Source organism: Alligator sinensis, unplaced genomic scaffold (genome assembly GCF_000455745.1).
Source record: "Alligator sinensis unplaced genomic scaffold, ASM45574v1 scaffold115_1, whole genome shotgun sequence".
NCBI classification, from domain to species: Eukaryota; Metazoa; Chordata; order Crocodylia; family Alligatoridae; genus Alligator; species Alligator sinensis.
Window position 1 is genome coordinate 1,677,058 of NW_005841895.1, and position 18,641 is coordinate 1,695,698.

Consider the following 18,641-nt stretch of genomic DNA (forward strand, 5'->3'; position numbering starts at 1 on the left):
AAGAAAGGTCTTCAGGAGGCTGACAGGAAGGGAGTTGTGTGACATTGGTGTACAGGTGGGTCTTAAGACGAGAACAATGAAAGGTCTTTAGTGGCAACAGGGATGGGATCATCCTTAAATATTATGCAGTGGATGCTTTTTGTGTGTCTTGTGCTTATGAAAGGAGAATTTGGCATTACATTTAAAAAGTAGCTTCAGTTGTTAGTTAATACCTATAGAGCCCCACGTGGAAAGAGAGCCAGCTTAGTCTCTATCTCTAGTTTACTAGGCGTAGTGCTCTCAGATAATCCTGATTACTGGAGTAGCTGATGTTCTACTCATCAGCAGGGATCCTGGTTTTCTGTGATTTTAAAAAAATCCCCAATTTTTGGGTTAAGAAAGGTAACCCAGAATCCACATTTTCCCATGATTAAAATGAAACACCACTATATATATGTGTGTGTGTGTGTGTGTGTGTGTGTGTGTGTGTATTAGTGGTGTTTCATTTTAATCACAGGAAAATGTGGATTTGGGGTTACTTTTTTTAAACCAAAAATTGGGGCTTTTTTTTATCAGATAAAACCAGGATCCCTGCTCATCAGTGAATTTGAGCAAACTACCTTAGAGGCTTTATGATCCTAGTGGGTGCGTCTACACGTTCATTAATGCACCATAATTATGGCTCATTAAATTTAGTACCTGTAATGACAGGTACTAAATGCGCCGGAATCGGCAATACTGTGCATTAGTGCGGATGAATGCTTTTTTAGTGACGTTAATGCGCATTAGACTAAATCCATGTGCCCATTCTGTTTCTCCTAAGCTGCAGTGCTAAATGATGCCAACCTTTGCAGGCTTGGTCAACTTTGACAGTAGAAATATAGAAAGTAAAACCAAAACTGCTCAGGTTTTTACTTTATAAAAAGATCTATTTGTGTTTGTCAGATGTCAGAATGAGTGTTCCCATTTCTGACAGGCACATAAGGAGAAGGTAGATTGACTTGTTTCATCAGATGGCAACAAAACTCGACTTAGGGCTAATTGAAATAGACACAACTGAAGGTGGGTGCTTAGAGAAGAGACCAGATGAAACCGAGCCCTCATCTCTACACTCAGCCACAATGCAATCTCTCTTAGCAGTGTTATATTAAGATAATAGAAGACAGCTGGGGGTTGCTGAGGAATTTTGGCCCAGTTCCTCATCCCAATTTGGATGTTTAACTGCTGCTGAAATAAATGGGAGATAGACACCTAAATACCTTTTGAGGGGCTGGGCTTTTGCCCCCAACCTCAGATGCAGTTATTACTAACAAGGTGACTTGAAGAAGCTGTCTTCCTTCTTCCACCCCTCCCACCCCTACGCCATTCTAGTTGTTTTATAAGCTACTGCAGTGAGCACAATCTCAGCATATTCTTCTTGCTACTGAAGTGAAGCTTATTCACACACCCAGGATCACCTCTTGCTCAGCAATAAATAAAGGACTTTCTGGCATTCTGTGGGGTAATGAGGGGACTGCTAAGTCTTGCCTCTACAAGAAAGTTACAACAGTTAAATCATTTAGTTAAAACTTATTGTGGAAATTATGGGAAGTCTGGATGCTTTCAAGAAGAGGCTGAATTACTATCTGTCCAGGGAATAGCACATCCTGCATCCGTACAAGGGGTTGTATTGGCCGACCTTTGAGGTCTGTTCTAATGCTCAGATTCTGTAACCAGTGCAAACTCTGTGTGGACTTTTTTATTTCAGCTTGAGTGGGTTATTGGGTTATTTCATTTTGACCTTCCAAATTGACTTCAGCTAAATTGATATAAGCCTACTGCAACCTGGAATTAGTAGTCTATCCCCGTTAAACTAAATTTGTTTGACTTTCTCATGCAGACTTATTCTTACATTCCTTCTGAATATTTCTTTATATACATGTGATCCAGTCCCACTGATGTACTGGGCTTTAACTAACTTGTTTTGTCTGAGCATATTAGATACTTTTGAGTGTGTGTGTGTGATAGAGAGAGACACTGAATATCTATCAATCAATAGATATAGATATCTATATATCACTCATAACTATATTTATATCCTAGCTCTAGACCTTATAGCCATTTTTTGCTGAAGCTAGTTTTGTTCTTAAAGTTTTTGTTTATATTACAAGGATTGTAACTGTATTATTGTTCACTGTTGCTCTTTGAAACCATTCGTGTGTGTATATATATATATATATATGTATGTGCGTGCGTGTGTGCGCACGTGTGTATATGTATTTATTTATTTATTTATTTTAGGGCTGTGCAAAGCTTCAGGTACTGATTTGATTCAGAGGAGATTCGGCCCGATTCAGCAGCTGAATCTCTGAATCTGAATTGAATGGGGAAACCAATAGAAAGTTATGAATTGATTTGAAGTTCTCCAAATGGATTTGGAAAAGATTCAAAGAGCTTTGGAGATTTGGGCAGTTTCTTACTAGCCGCCACAGGGAGTTGGACCCAGACTCCATGCCGGCAAGAAGGGGGTGGAGGGAGGGAGCTGGAGGACAGGGGAAGGGGACTGTGGGGGGACCCTTGCCAGGCCCCATCCCCTGCCTGGTCCCCAAGGCCTCCTGAGCACCCCTAACCCCTGCCTGCTCTCTGAGCCCCGTCAATGGTTGCCCCGCCTGGCCCCAGCATCCTGGCTCTTAAAATAAATAAATAAATAAAAATAAAGCCCTGCACTCACTGGCTCCTGCCAGCTGGGGGTGGGGAGGGGGGTGATCCCCACTGCCCCCCTCTACTGCCCTTCACTGCATGGGGGGCTCTGCCATGAGCCACCATCCCCTGCCCACTCTCCCAGCCCCAGGCTCCTGGCTCTTTAAAAAAGAAAAAAAGTAGCCCTGCACTCACCAGATGCTGCAGCGACTGTCGGGGCTTCTGGAGGCTCGTGGCAGAGCCCCCCCATGCAGTGCTACGCAGCAGCGGGCAGCGGGTATCATCCCCCCCCCACATGGCAGGAGCTGGTGAATGCCGCAAATTTGCAGTTTGGAACCTGTTTTCACATTCCCCGTGTGCTGTTTGTGGTGCCACAAACGACATGTCCCTAGGGGACCCACCCATCATTTGTATTTCTTTAGGTTCTGTGAAATCTTTCAGATGCAAGGTTATTCCCTCCCCACAACCAGCCACTGCTACTTCATAGCTAAAATACTGATATTTGTTTTTGCACCACATTTCAGTAGAGACTTTTATGTCAAGACTCTTTTCCAGTGCCAGACATTTCTACTTCTCTTAGTTCACTTTTAAATATGTTTGTTATGAATGTGGGCAGTTGTAGCAGGTGCAAAACAGCCTTGCTCCCAAAAAAGGATTTTTTCTTGGCTGAGAAGCTAGTGTTTATCATATTTATTTTTTTACCATGTACCATCACTCTGTGATCTTGATGAACCTTTCTTTCTTAACCTTTACTGAATAGTTGTCTTTGTATTGTCATTACTACTACCCCCTCTGGCTCTGAGTGCAGCTCAGGTCCAGCTACCTTTCCTGCCCCCTGGCTTCTAATTTAGTTAATTTGTCTCCCCAACCTACACCTCTAGAATTTGCTGTTAACCTTAGATTAAGAAGGAGTCCCTCCAAACCATGAAAGCTTTGCATTCCTTAAAAAGTTCCCGTGCCTAAATAAATATAACTCCCCACACTTTGCACATCTTCTCCTCCGTACCTTGAGATCCTCACAACAGTATGAAGACAGGAACGAATAGATGTGTCAAAGCTGGCATGGTGGAAGGACGTAGATAAGGAATAGGAAGAGGGAAGCTGGGGCAGGTTTGTCAGGGGTCTTGAGGGCCTGACTGAGAAATTGGGACTTGGAATGGTGACTACAGTGTATCCAAAAGGGCCTTTATCAAGTGTGCCCACCTGAATGAAACATTTAAGACAAACTTTTAAAAGAATCTGGTCTGAGACTGAAAGGCAGCTTCTTAAAAGCCAGTAAATTACATTTGTTTTCACAATCTTGTAAATCGCGCAGTTACATGATGGAGCACGAGAGCTCGCAATTCACTGGACCAAACCCAGATGTTCATTAGAAACACAAATCCTTCCATGAAAAGTAAAATAGATTCTTAGCAGACTTTTTTTTTTTCATATGTTCAAGGGGCTTAAAGGAGTCCAGTTAAATCAGCAATATCCAGGAAGTTCATAGTTAAGACTGAGAATCTGGGGTGCTGTTGTATGACCTTATTTTGGGCTCAAGGTGTAAATTAAAGCTGGTGTGTCAGCTCAGGTATTCAAGTTTTCAGCTTTTACTGTGGAATTTCCCAGTCAGTTACTTAAATTTTCCTGTTGCTGAATAAAGCAAAAATTCTGTATACCATATATTTGCTCATCATAAAATGCAACCCCCACCTCCCCACCCAGACCAGTCACAGCTTCTTTGTTGGCTAAGCTTGCCTGGTTTATGGGCTTTTCAGTCTTTGTAAAGTGTAGTACAGTTAAGGACTTCCACATGGTTCTTGCTCTGAGGCTTTTGTGAATAAGCAAAGCAAAGCATTTGCTTCTATGTTCAACAAATGCATCAAATATGGTTCAAATTCTCTGTTCTTAAATGCAAAGGATAATATTGATTTTGTTAAGGTAAATGTCTTTAATTGTATGCTATATAAACTCAGGTCTTCTCAAGAATAATGGACTTTCTGGGCACATTTCCAGCACAGCAGTATGAAAACATATCTTTTAGTGTCTCCTGCAGGAAACTGCAGAGTTAAGATTTAGATGAAGAAAAATTAAATGGACTTTATCCCCACTGTTTATAAGCTATACATAAGACACGTGTATCCAGATAGCAATTAAATGTGTATAGTACCGGATGCTACAGAATACCTGTTAATTATCTGGTTCTTCTGCTGGGAAAGCAAAAAATGGCTGAGAGTGAAGGATGGACCTTATAATTTGTTCTCACTGTATAATTAATATGATCTATAGAAGCTATGTGAGACCTTTATTCAAGAGACAGTGGGGAGTCTATTTGCCAATAGTGGTAAATCCTGTCTTACATAGAGGTCTGAAAATGTCTGCTGGAGTAGTTCAAATGTCATGATTCAGAAGTGTAAAGGCTTAAGATTGGGCCCAATTACAGTGGACAAAGTGATCCAGGTATTTTAATAATACACAAACACACAGGCAGCCAATGTCCTTTGATTTATTGCTAAACTACCATAGTACAGGCTATATAAAAATATTTTACAGATAGTAAAAATCATTAAATTGGAGGTTAACAATGTTTTGTATAGGAATGTGAATGATATAAACCCCATTTCCCTTTTTTTAAAGTTAGACTTTTGAACAAGCAATTTGATTAGAAAAAAATCCGTTAGAATAATTGGAAAGTTATTTGCTCATTTCAGGTGTTAACGAAACATAGGCCAAGACTTTAGCAGTGAGGCTGGGAATGAAGAAATATCAAAACATTTTAATTTACTTACGTCCCAGTCACTGCTACCCTTACTCACTGAGTAGCACCTGACTACACTCACAGTCGCATTGAACTACCTGCGTAGTAAATCTGTGTTCAGCAGTGCATCTACATGTGCACGTTTACTGTGCAGTAACCAAAATTACTCTGCAGTATGGGCCCGCATCTACACATGTACACCCGTACTGCATAGTAAATATGGTGACTTACATTGACTTGAGTGTAAATTTGATACCTGCTTCATGGAGGTATTAAATTTACCCCTGATTAGTTACTGTGCAGTAATGCATGTGTAGACACCTTACTGCGCAGCAACAGTGTGTGTATGGACTAACTTGGGACTAACTTTAGTCCCAAGTCAGTTGACACACAGTGTTAATATGCCTTAATGCCTGTACGTGTAGACGCTGGCCTATTCCCACTTACTGTTCACTACATTTAAGCCGCTGTATATGCACAAGTAGATATGCCCAGCATAAATAAGAATGTTGGAATCTAGGTCTTAGTATGATGCTAATACAAATATATGGACTGATTGGGAATGGAAAGCATAGCCTTTTAGCATTTGTGTAGATCCTATTAGTCTTCTTGTCTCAGCCATTCTAAACAACTGTAAATGCTGGAATTAGCTGACATTTCTGTTTTTATAGAGAGAGAACTCAAAATATAACCTTTTCTCCAGTTGCCAGTCATTTTGATATATGTCTCTTTACAGCTACCAGCACCTTCATTTGAAACTTTATTGCATCAGTGGTCAGGTACTAGTTTGTTTCTTTGGACGCTACACTGGAAACAATTAAACCATGGATAAACAAATTGTACATAGACTATAATAGAGGAAATTAATGACTGATGGTTAAGAAAATTGTTATCAGCTGTCATCCACTGGAGTTATAAAGTAACATAGATAGGAGGGAAAACTCTTAATTTCACACCAAACGTTCAAAGTGATGCACAGTCCCCAGTGTATTAAGAACTATACACTTTTGCATTTGATAGCAAACTAGATACCTTAAAATACAAATGTAAAATCATAGGCAGTACAAAATACATAAGGCAAAAGACTAGAAAACAATATGTAATTGAGTGTTTTGGGAACTTGCGGTTATTAGGCATCCCTTCCAATTGCACAGGCCTAAACAGTATAAAAAATAAGCATTCAATACAGAGAATGAAAGTTGAGCACAGTGGTGCAAAATTTGTGCAGCTCTTTTACCCATTTAAAAATTATATATAGAGAGATGTTTTCTTGACTCCAAAGGGGGAAATATTTATTCTCTATTAAGAAATGATTTGAGGGAGTGTGAAGTCAGATTAGAAAAACAGATTGTTCAAAGCTGTGTGTGGAGTCGTTGGAATATTTATCAAAATATTGTTTTTTGGGAAAAAATAGTTCAATGACAAATGCATAGAAAAGTTAAGACACTTGGAAAAATGCAAACTGACCATTTATAAATACCATCCCTAATTCAAAAGATGTATACTGGGGAAGATAAAAAGCATAGACACTTTCCTTTTTTAAAGATATGGATTACAAAATATATTTTAAAAAACATGCTAGCTAATTTTGAGAACTCTTTTAGATATGTTACCAAGCAGCAGCATTTTTATACAATGGAGAGTAACATAGTGCTGTCTTTGGAAATATTCTACATTCAGAAAACGGTGTATTCCTACAAGAAGAATGGAAGTGATACATATTTACATGGATACAAATAAAGCAAGTGCAAAAAACCATGGCTCTTCTACATTCTTTCTACCAATAAAAACACATACAATAGACACTTTCATTCCTTTGCTATTGTTCAGGTCTTACATTTTGCTCATTCTCATGGAGAAAAACAAAAACAGGACTTTATATTTCATTGCAAATACCTTCATGAGCAATTACTCCCCTGGCAAACTTTACTTCCAACATTCATATCTGACCAAAAAAAAAATCTTCCCGGTATCTGTGCACTCTCATTACACTCTCAGCCCGTTTACGTATCAAGAATTATGATTTTATTTTATGCATTCATATAGTTAATGCAACAATTATAGAAGCTCATCCTGTAATTTGCAGCCAAAGCTCTAACGGAAAAAATGGAAATAATAATAAAAAAGATAGAGATGAACTTTGAGTTACAATGAACCCCATGTACTTAGCATGGTATAACATTGATGGAAAATGCATTAGAGCTGTTCACCCTTCAGACAATATATTTGGAAGGCCTTTGGTACAATGGCAGGAAGGCACTGCGGTGAAACATTCAGATAACTGAGGAAAGACAGAATTTCCTCATGTGCAAATATGGCTATCTTCCAGATAAAGTGAGAACAAATTACTCACTAAAAGCTATTAACTCTTCCAAGGTGAACCTAATGTTTCTACAGAAAGAGAGAGAGAGCGAGAGAGAGAGAGCAATTCTTATTTATGTAACAATATTAATACTGGAAAAACACTGCTCAGCAAAAACAGGAAATAATTTAGTACTGTATATTTTGAAGCTCTTCAGCATAACTATATTATTTTAACATATCTGTTGTTTTGGTTTTTTTTTTATTAAAAGAAAGAGATGAAAATGCATAACTCTGTCTTAGGATCCTCCCTTCCTCCAGAAATAAATATGAAGTTGGCTAAGACTATGTTATCTAATGGCTGCATGTAAAATGATGACAAGCAGATACAGTAGCATAGCCTGCTTCACGTAGCTGTAAATAAAACCACTAAAATGTAGTCTATATTATATACATCTATGGGGGCTCAATCCTGAGGCTGGCCTCATGCAGGTACACAGCATTACCTGAATGGAGCCAGAGCCAGGATCACGACCCAAGTCTGTGTGTGTGCAGATCCATGCACCAACCAGTTAAACACACATACAGGTGAATTACCATATTTTATGTTTTAAACATAAGGAAGAAATGCAACCAGCTTAATATAATTTGCAGCACATGAAAATTACTGTCCTACCCTACACAGCCCAGTTCTTGAAGGACAACATAAGATCAATGGACTTTTAAGTCTTCCACAGAAACAGAAGAGAGAGCATGGTTCAGGGTGGATCCTACAATCTGACTTCCGTGGAGCACTACACCAGCTGTATGAGTCACAACCCAGGATCAAAGCCCTTAGTTTCTCTGTTTATACTTTTCTTTCTGGTTTCTGCAGCCATGCCTCACAGTTAGAAGAGCATAACCATTAAGAAGGGGGCAACAAAGCAGGATGCTCAAAACAGTAATTGGAGGGCTGTACCAGGGTTGTTAAGCACACACAATGGAAAGGTACTACTATTACAGCACATTCCAGTATGGTAATTGTATGCCCAACCCAGCAGGGTTTCTAGTGGATTTGCATGTGCAAATCAGGAAGGCATTTCTGTACAGAACGCTATCCCTTTTTGTTCCTTCCTTTCTTTCTTTTTTTAATTTTAGATTGCCACCTAATAAATTACAGTGTGGTCAAACATGCCATCTCACCATTTAATTGTGAAAATAAGTCTCCCTAGTTCTTTGTGCTGCTTATTAAATATCCCACAAGAAAAAGGAAAATATTTACATGGGGAGATGAGCTTCCAAATAACTTCTTTTTTTGATGGGGATTTTTAGTAGTTCTTTGCATAAAACAGGGGAAACACCTTTAGACTGCACACTTGTTCATTTAATGCCAAATTAGATAAAACAGCTCCTGAAAGGTGAACTTTCTGCCTCCTCGAGAATCCACACAGTTGACAACAGAAGGATGGTTTGTCTGGAACTTCAGGCTGCATTAAAAAGAACCAGAGTTCCTGAATATCTCATGGTAGGGAATATTCTTTAAGCAATAAATTCAAATAGATTTTCTGGGGGAAATGAATGTGTTCCAATACTAGACCACTAGAGGTGGTGTTTAATATGCAATGCTTTTACTTTATATATAGGTCATTTTAATGAATCAGACTCAAAGCCCCAGGCTTGTTCCTATGGAAGCCAATGGCAAAAAAGCAGCCTATTAACCTCACTGGGTAAAAGATACTTCTTTGGTATTATTTACTTAGGGATCATGTGTAGCTGGCAATGTGAACAGCAGGAAGAAAGAGTATGGTGTAATATTTAGTTTTTAGTGTTGCTGAAATGACATATTAGGGAATAATTTTCTGAAAAGATCTGAATCATACGAAGCAGAATATTACTGTCTACTGGAAGCAATGTCTCTGTTATGCTAGCATTGTCTAAAATATACAAGCAGCATATGTTAGACCCCCTTGTGAAGGAAGCAAAGAAAAGCAAACTTCACAATCAGTCCAGCTGTCTAAGTGCCAGTTTGGGGTTAAGAATAGAGAGAGACTCAAGCCACAAAATTCTGCTCCAAATACAGACCTGGGTTTGAATGCCCTGAGAATGGTTAAAGCCTGGGTTTTTAGTTGGCCCACTTGAAGAATTCAGATTTCAAATACGCCTAACATCCAGGGTTGTTTAAGATCCAAGGCACTAAGCGAGGCCAATTTTTGGACAAGACATCCTGAACAGTACAGTCTCCCCCTCTCTCTCCAAACATAAGCCCTTGCATAGCTTAGGTGGCAAACTTGAGTTGTAAAAAATACCGATACATTTTTACTGTAATTATGAAGAATGCTTGAGCCAAATTCAGCTTTTCCTCCAGGGCGCTTAGGCTGTTTTCTTTCTTGCGCCATTGGTAGAACATTCCACATTAAGTTTAGTTGATCTAATTTGTTCATAATAAACTAATTCATGCTGTGGAGATGTAGACACAGAGGTGCTCAGCTGTCTTTATTTTGAGACCATGGTGTCTTTCACTCCAAGTGGGGGGGTCTTTTGGAAAGATCTCCAACTCTGCATATTTCCTAGGAGCTTCTAAAGGCTATTGATTTCTGTACGAAAGATAATTATTTGATGGACTATCTATCATGCTTAGCCCTCACTATATATTTATGATCAGTGCATGCCATGCATGTTGTCAGGCCAACATAGCAATGATGTGTTAAAAAAAGACAGCATAAAACTCAGAAAACTTACTAGGTGGCTAATTGTTGATGTCAGTGATGTTAGATAGTCTCTTTATAGTGATAAGTATTCATCAGTACAGCACATTCAAAGCTATGTGTTGGCATCACAAGCAATGTATAGCTACCTTAGTAAGCTGACAATGAAATAAAGCCTCTAGAAATTGCCACTGGCTTTGAAAAACAGTGGTTTCTTTTGGATGTAACTATTTTCCCCTGAAGCTTGTGTGGTTAAATATTCTGGCTGCTAAATGAGAACAGTTAGGAATTGAAGGTAAGCTCTATCTTAAAATAAACAGCAGATTTCATTATCAAAAAATCTAAGGAGCTGGATATGCATTAGGTGAACATTCACGTGGGCCAACCACAAATTCTTGGGATGGGCATAATTCTGTTTAGAACGATTTCTCTAACACCACCAGATGCGTCTTCATTTTCTAGGCTTAATTTAACTAGGGCTGTTGCTTGGAAATATTAAGCTGACCTCTTTGTTAGTTCTTTTCAAGTATCCCTCTTCTACAAAGGCATAAAAGCTTGGATAAGAAAAATGAAAGGCCCTGGATTCACTGGGCACCTACTGTTTGGTGTTCTGAGCACAGGGCTCAGAGTTGGAAAAAAACTGGTTCTGTTCTCAGGTTAGGCAGTGACTTGTGCAAGCTTTGGCAAGTAACTTAGCCTCCCTATGACTTGGTTTCCCTGCAACAATAAAATTTGGACTAAGAATAGCTAATCCACCTTTTTAACAGGCTTATGATCTGGGAGAAAATGTACTGTTACTTTAAGGCAAGTGGTGTTATTCTTATATAAAATGCATGGGAGCTCTCTTCCCATATTTTCCATATTATCTAAATAAGCACAAATATACAAACGCAATGGCTTTACAGAGCTCTGGAGTGACAACTTTCTACTCCCTTATTATTAGGAAACCCACACAAACACACATGCACACGCAAGCACGTGCGTGTGTGCATGTGTGTGTGTGTGTGTGTGTGTGTGTGTGTTTTTCTGCAGCAGGCACGAAGAGTTTCCTTAGACACATGCTTCGGTATATGAGAACAATGATCTTTGGATTAAAGGAAGGGTGTCCTTTTTGATGTTTACAGAGAGAGGTGGTGAGTTGCTTAGTCAAGGCTGTCAGCTTGATGCCAATACATTGTTCCTTGCATTGAATCGGTGCCTTGAGATGAACAGTTAAGGAAGCAGGAGGTTGTAGGGGCAGTGGAAGGATCTAAGAGGTCAGTTATGGAAGGATTCAGTAAAAGTTGTCTCACAAATTTCTTCTTCTACGTTTGATTTCTGGCAGGGAGTCCAGAAAACTCCTTCCTGATAATTTCGTTAACTGTGAAATAATAGAGAGAGAGAGGAAAAAGATGTTAGAGCATTTTGCAAGTGTTAAGCATCCAAAGCAATCCATGCACATTATATAGAGTCCAAAACACCCCCCCACAGCTTTTGTCATGATAACATTAATATAATTAAAAATAAAACTTTGAACTGAACTTTCAGGTGTTCCTGCTTAAAGGGAGTAACTGATCTTGTTTCCTCTAATTTCTGTTCTTCACTCCTGCCCCGCACTAGTAATCCCCCTCCAGGCCTTTCAGTGTCACATTTACAATCAGAGCCCAACAAACACTTACTAAATTCTAGGCAACGAACGTTATGGTTGTGACCCTAGAACTATCTCCCATAAAAACAGTCACCGAATTCAGCCTTGACTGACTGGAGGGGTAACACTTTTTTGGATAAGGGTTATGGGCTATGCCTCTCTGGTTTCCCTTTTTTTGTGCCCAGCATGCTTCAGGTATTTTGGAAAAGTCATGACGTTTTTGCGTCCTGCAAACACACCTGATGCCTCATAAATAGCATATTTCCTCTTGTCATAGATATTCTTTTACATTAAGAGGAAAAGTCCCAACGTATCTGAGCATGTTGGCATTCAAATTAGGGTGAAGACAGGAAAGGCAGAGAAGAGAAACGCTAAGTACTGAGAACTATATCTTGCCATGTGCTGAACCTAACACATGCTTGCCTTAAATGTGCTAGGAGGGGTAGTTGTGCGCAAGCATTTTCACTCTTGTGAGTATGTTTGTTCCATTGTGTGTTTTTTTTACTCTAACTTCCTGAACCTACGTTCTAACGATTAATACTGAAGATGAACAAAATGCTGTCGGGTACTCCCTTCCTTTCTTTCAATGTAAAATCCCAAACAGCATGCAGCATGTGCTACTCTACACAACAGGCATTCTCTAACTTCATTTAACTCTTGTACAAGACAGGCAAGTCCAAAAGCCATTTCAGATCTTTTATATGTAAAACATTGTCTGGTCAATATTCTGGGCTTGCACTTCCAAGTGGGCAGTTCTCTCCTTTGGCCTTATCTCATTTGTATCTACAATTACAATAATTGTTTGTGTGCATTATTGCTGGGATTAGCTATCTGGGGGCTCTGTCTGCTCACACAATTACGGTGATTGCTCTTGGAAACAGCGTGTAGAATAATGAAGATAACTGGGCCTGTTCAAACACATGAAAGACTTTTTTCTTCAGTCTGGAAGCCCAAGTTTTGAGTAAAATTGCTTCAAGTGCTTCTACAAATTAAAAAAAAAATGACTGATTGGTGTGTGCAGCTAGCAAAAGAACGTGATAGCTGGAACAGTTGAGGACACAATATCTAAGTTTTCTCCTCATCCTGAAAGCGGTGGAGAACATCTGATTTGGCACTGCTTTCAAATCCAAACAAACCAACCTCTACTCACAGTTGCAATCATGAGCATATTTTCTGTCATGCTAACTTTGGACTTCCACTTAAAAATTATTAACTGTGCTAAGACCATGTCTCCTCTGACTGAAAACCAGAGAGAGTGAGAAAGCATGTTCACATGCACTACTTGCTAATATGTCCTGTCTTAAAAAGGAGGCACTTTCCTGAATTAGGGCTAAAAAGAGAGAGAAAAATAAACTGAAGACTTTTTGATTAAGCAAAGAAAGAACCTTATAGCATAAAAATTCTGTGCACCACAGATAAGATTCAACAAGAAATGAACTTGTTAAGAGCAAAGGCCATTTCAAAGAACAAAGCACCTTTGACTTCAATGGAACAAGCTCACCTGTGTTTCACAGAACTGTAGTGTCCTTTGAAAGGATCTACATTTTGGATGGTTAGGGAAATTTAACAATTAGAGGATTGTGTTTCTGCAGTTCCAGAAGGGTGGTGGTTTCTGATCTCCCCAGTGTATGCTCTACGAAGTAATATCTCACTTACTAATGGTCTTAGACTTAGAAAAAGTATGTTCTGCCCTCTGATAAGGGAGGACAGGACTACTTTCATTGACTTTTGTGGGCAATGATTGTGTTGATGACTGTCAGGCCAAGAGCAGGCTCACATGAAAGGGAAGCAGTAGATTTGGCTGGCTTGTGGGCAAGAATACTGCGAAACCTGCAAGCAACATCATGCTAAAATGGAGGTTGTTAATATGGTGAGCTTTTAAATGTCCTGTGGTATTAGCAATGTGGGAGGTGTCTTGTGGGAAATGTGCTATGTACAAACTAGTAGTTGGGGACCACTGTGCTAACAACCGAAAACACTTTCTCCTCTGAAATCTGAAAGAAAACTGAAAAGGTCAGATTCAAATCAGAAAATAATCTACTCAAAGATAATTAACATGGTTCTTTAAGCGGGAAGACTCCACACCACCTAGTTCAATTTCAAACATATAATACACGAATATATGTAAACTAATACGTATAGGCTTTTCCTTTGCCTGACAGCATTTCTCTATAGCTTAAAAAATGGCTGTCTTATCCCCAGTGTACTTGGGGAAAGCAAGTAAATGTAGATGTTAATGGTTACCAATATATGGCTGAAATTCCTCTCCCTTATATGCAATACAACTCAGTCAAGAGCAAATACAGACTGTGCCATACTCCATTTGCAAGGCATCCTGTCCATGATATATATTCTACTTGCTCAGAGCCAAAATCTATAGCTCATACTAAGTCTCAGAGGAGGGGGAAGGGGGAAAAGATGTTCTCTGTGGGAAGGAGAAGAGAAGGGTATCTCTTTAGCATACTTAAGGCTGCAAATATGTCCCACAAATGTTGCACCAAACCCTACATAGGGGAAAAAATAGCTAGTAGCTCTACTGGATCTTGCTTCCCAAATGCTCCAGTCCATTAGGATCTACTGGGTGCATCCATACGAGACATTTACTGCAAAGCTGCCTAATTAGCTTCACAGTAAATGTCCTGGCATTTACACGTGGCTCTATGAGGTCACAGTAAACTAATAAACTCTGCAGCAGGGTCGTACTTGTAAATACAAGTTCCACCCTGCTGCGGAGTTTTTTTACGGTGCAGCACTGGACGTGTAGACACTGACCTGGCTGACTGGGGCACAAGGGTGCTTCAATGCATGCTGCCCGCTAGCCCCATCCTGAAGCACTCTCATGCCCCAGCCAGCCCCTCTGCAGCACAATGAGCTAGGCAGGAGCAGCCCTGGGCTGGCAGGCTGAGCCCCGGGGACCCCTGCCGGCCAGGGCTGCTCTGACGCAGCTCAACGTGCTGCAGTCCTGGGAACACGTTCAAATGGTGTGCTTGGGAGCAATAAACGCTTGTGTGATAAGCACCAGGGTTTATTGCTGCACCTTAATTGCACGTGTAGACATAGCCATTGAGCTCCAACTTAATGCTGCACAGAAGTGGACTCCTTTGTGTGGGCCCCACACATTTAACTGCACTCTAAGATGGCAGAACCATGCCGTTTTCAATGCATCCTGGGGGAGTAAAGAGATGGGCTCAGCTTGTATGTGTAGAGCAGTGCTTTTCAAACTTTTTTCATTTGTGGACTCCTAAAAAATGCTGAATGGAGGTGCAGACCCCTTTGGAAATTTCAAATGGAGGTGCAGCCCCCTTTGAATTATAAGTGTGGGTTTTGACACACTTTTGATTAATCATGGTCCTTTTTTGCAATCCCCTTACACATAGTCTGGAGATGTCTGGGGGTCCATGGGCCACAGGTTGAAAACCAGTGGGGTAGAGAAATCCCGCTGGCAACATGGCTCAGAATTGAGCCTTTCCTTCTAATTCCAAGTAGGATATGGCTTCATGACCTCAATTTGACTAGTGGAGATGCCTGTTCAAAAAAGGTGTGTGCCAGCAAGAAGTTGGTGCCGGCTGTTATACCGTGAAAAGGGATTGTCGCCATCTCCTCATCCCTAACCTCCTCTCTGCCCCTCTGCTGTTAGCTTCTCTAAGTTTACCGCTGCACATCTGCTGTTCTGACCTTCTGCAGTGTCAGCAGGCAGCCAGTGGGAGGTGAGGTCAGTCTACTTTCATGCAAAACCTACTTAGACTCGGCTTAAAGGGCTTCCTGTTTTCTCTACCCAGGAAATGAGAGGAGCAGATCTTCAATGGAAATTTTTCACAGCCTCTGCTAAAAATAGCAGTGAGGTAAAAGAAGTGGGCATCAACTCTAGCAGGGTCATTTCCTTTATAAAAAGAAGTGGGCTGAGAAGGCAGGCTGATTTATTTATCAACACATTTGTTCGTTCAGCCAGTGTATCAAAAACATATTGCATATGCATTTCCTTTTATTTAATGTGATCACCTTGTATGGAAACATGATTGCCAGAGCTCATTTTGATCTCTAGTCTACCGTTCTAGATGAAAATGAGAAGGTAAAATCCCTACCCCGTTTAGAAAATGTAATTAAAGCCAGCTCATTAAACGTACTGGAGCAAATTCTTCAGGGGATTTTTTTTTTTTATTTAATTTTGAAACCTGAAAGTAAAACAACATCTGTAATGTGGAGCTTGCAAGCTAATGTTACAGAGACAGGAGACCGGCTGGGATCTTGCCTATTGGAAATACGGATGGTTGTAGCTGATGGATGCAAAACTGGTTTGGAGACTGTGGTAAAGTAGTTGAAATACTGGGTTAGTCAGCTTTACTTTTTCTCCTGCTTGATGCAGTCAGTATTGCTGCAGTTTGATAGTGGGTTTTGTGGGCTGAGGTAATAAAAAGAGATGGTCAGTTGACATTAAAGAACAATGGAAATGGCAGAGAGAGAGAGTGAAGCAGACACCCTTATAACCCCACTGACTCCAGCTTCTTTCACACTCTGGCTATAACTACTGCAGAGCTTGGCTTACTGTTTCTGCTGTGGCAGGTGGGGTAGGAGTTTCCTGAGATGCGTAGACCAGACTCTCTTTGCTGTAATGATCTGAATCTTATAACTATCTGACTTGGCTGATGAGGCTGCTTCCTTCTTGCTATACAGCGGAGATGTGAGAAGGATTTGGGAGGCCATTTTTCATACAGCACCTAGCCCAATGAGAGTCTGGTCTGTGAATGGGGCTCCTAGGCACCCCAACATAAATAAGCAAAGAACAGTGACAAGCGTGGATCCAGTCTTCCGTGCTTGGTGGTATCTCAAATTGAGCCAAATGAAGTTATGCCCTTTAGCCCACCTTCCTCCATGCTTTGGGAAAGCCTGGATCTGATAGCAGTGCCTTACATCACTGCAACAAGCTACACGGGGAACAACATATTGGGACTTTTCCAGATTCTGGAGGAAGGGTTGGATGGATCCGGATCTTAAATATACATTCTAAGCTCATCTATCACTCTTTTCTTGGTAGCACAGTAACACTGTCTCTCCAGCAGTGAATCCCAGTCTTGCTATTCTCAGCGGAAAAGAAACAAATTCTGCAACTAATAAAATATAATAATCATGTTCAGGCAGTTGCCATGTGCCTGCTTTGGAGAATGTTTGCACTGTGCATTTTAATAAAAAATCATTGTTAAAACAGGACCAAGCAACTCACAAGGGCACATGCAAACAGTATGAAAATTAAATAATGTAAATGTGCATTTAAATAATGTCTGACATCAGCCAACCAAGGAAGTGCCCGCTTAGGCCAGAATTCCTACCACAGTTTCTGTGATGCCTGTGTATGGGATATAGGAGCCCTAGGATTTGGAGATCCCTGGATTAGTTAACTATAACAGAATGGCTACAACACCATGGGAGGGTGGGAGGTAGGGGATGCCTGTATTTTTTAAGTTTTGCAACTTAGAATCAGGCCCAACTCTTCCAATGTATTTAAGCACCTAGTTTTGGGGTTGAAAAATAGACTTTATTCATTTGCACTACATTTAGACAGTGTGTTTAGTTACACGTGTTAATCCCATCAGGAAAAGAGAGACATGCTGGTATCCTGTCTCCAGTGCAAATATGTATGACTGCATGGCTGAAAGGTGCAGAAGAGAATGGACACTCTGGTAAAGCTTAGGTATCAGCAGCATCTTTACCAGATTGTCCAATCTCTCCTGTATCGTCCAGCTAGAGTCATAATACTTGCAGTGAAGACAAAGTACCAGCCTATCTCCTTACTCTGAATCATAAATGGGGAGTTAGATGGGCATCTAAATGCCTTCAAAATCAGGCCTGCAACAGAAAAAAATCCATATTTGCATGTGTGGAGAAACATCTGAACCCACAAAGGGAGACTGGCACTTTGCAATTAGATATCTAGTTGGCACATGCAAACGAGGATGTTTCGTGTATGAACACTGAACCACATTTTCCAAGATGACTTCCATTTTGCAAGTGCAGTTTGCACCAAGAATGGTGTGCTTGACTGCGGCAGCAAGCACAACTGAGAGTGCTAGACCTGTGACTTGACTTACGACGTAGATTGTTAATGGTCCAAATTCTTTGGCTTGCATGTGCATAAGATGCATCACAGGTAATGGACATTTAAAAAAAAGGCAGTTTTCTATACGTTTTCATGGTCTTTTTAAAATTTGGTCTTGATTGTGTTTTGGCATATTGTTTACTTCTTGTTTTTATGGTAATGTATAAAGAAACTATAAAAGCCATTAAAGTGCTATTGGTTTACTTTAGATCTTATATACTTGAACTTCATAAATATACTAAGCCAAATGTAGAGCTGTGTGAGCAATGGGACGTATTAATGGATAGTGCATGAAATGTTCCAAGTTTAATGAGGATCTCGTCTCCCTCCCCACCACAATCACTAACCCAGTGGAGCCACTTAGGCATGGCTGGGTGGGAAGCAAGGTGGCACTTCTTGCAATGTCACATCGCTTGCAAAGCCCCCATCTGGAGAGGGGATGGGAACTTTCATATTAACTGGATTGGTCCAGTGGTCCCAAGCACCTAATATTAATGGACTGAATACTAGCCATAGTGGGGGCTGGGCTTTTTTGAGGAATGT

At 40.3% G+C, this 18,641-nt stretch overlaps 1 protein-coding gene across 9 annotated transcripts in view; it reads right to left on the bottom strand.

Annotated features, from left to right (window-relative positions):
• Nucleotides 1-5,657: 5,657 nt before the first annotated feature.
• Nucleotides 5,658-18,641, bottom strand: part of NFATC2 (nuclear factor of activated T cells 2) — a 130,594-nt gene continuing 117,610 nt past the window's right edge. For all 9 annotated transcript variants that reach the window (XM_025197363.1, XM_025197367.1, XM_025197362.1 and 6 more), the window contains one exon: nt 5,658-11,740. In XM_025197363.1, coding sequence (XP_025053148.1) covers nt 11,685-11,740 — 56 coding nt within the window. In that variant the 3' untranslated portion in view covers nt 5,658-11,684. The remainder of the gene's footprint in view (nt 11,741-18,641) is intronic.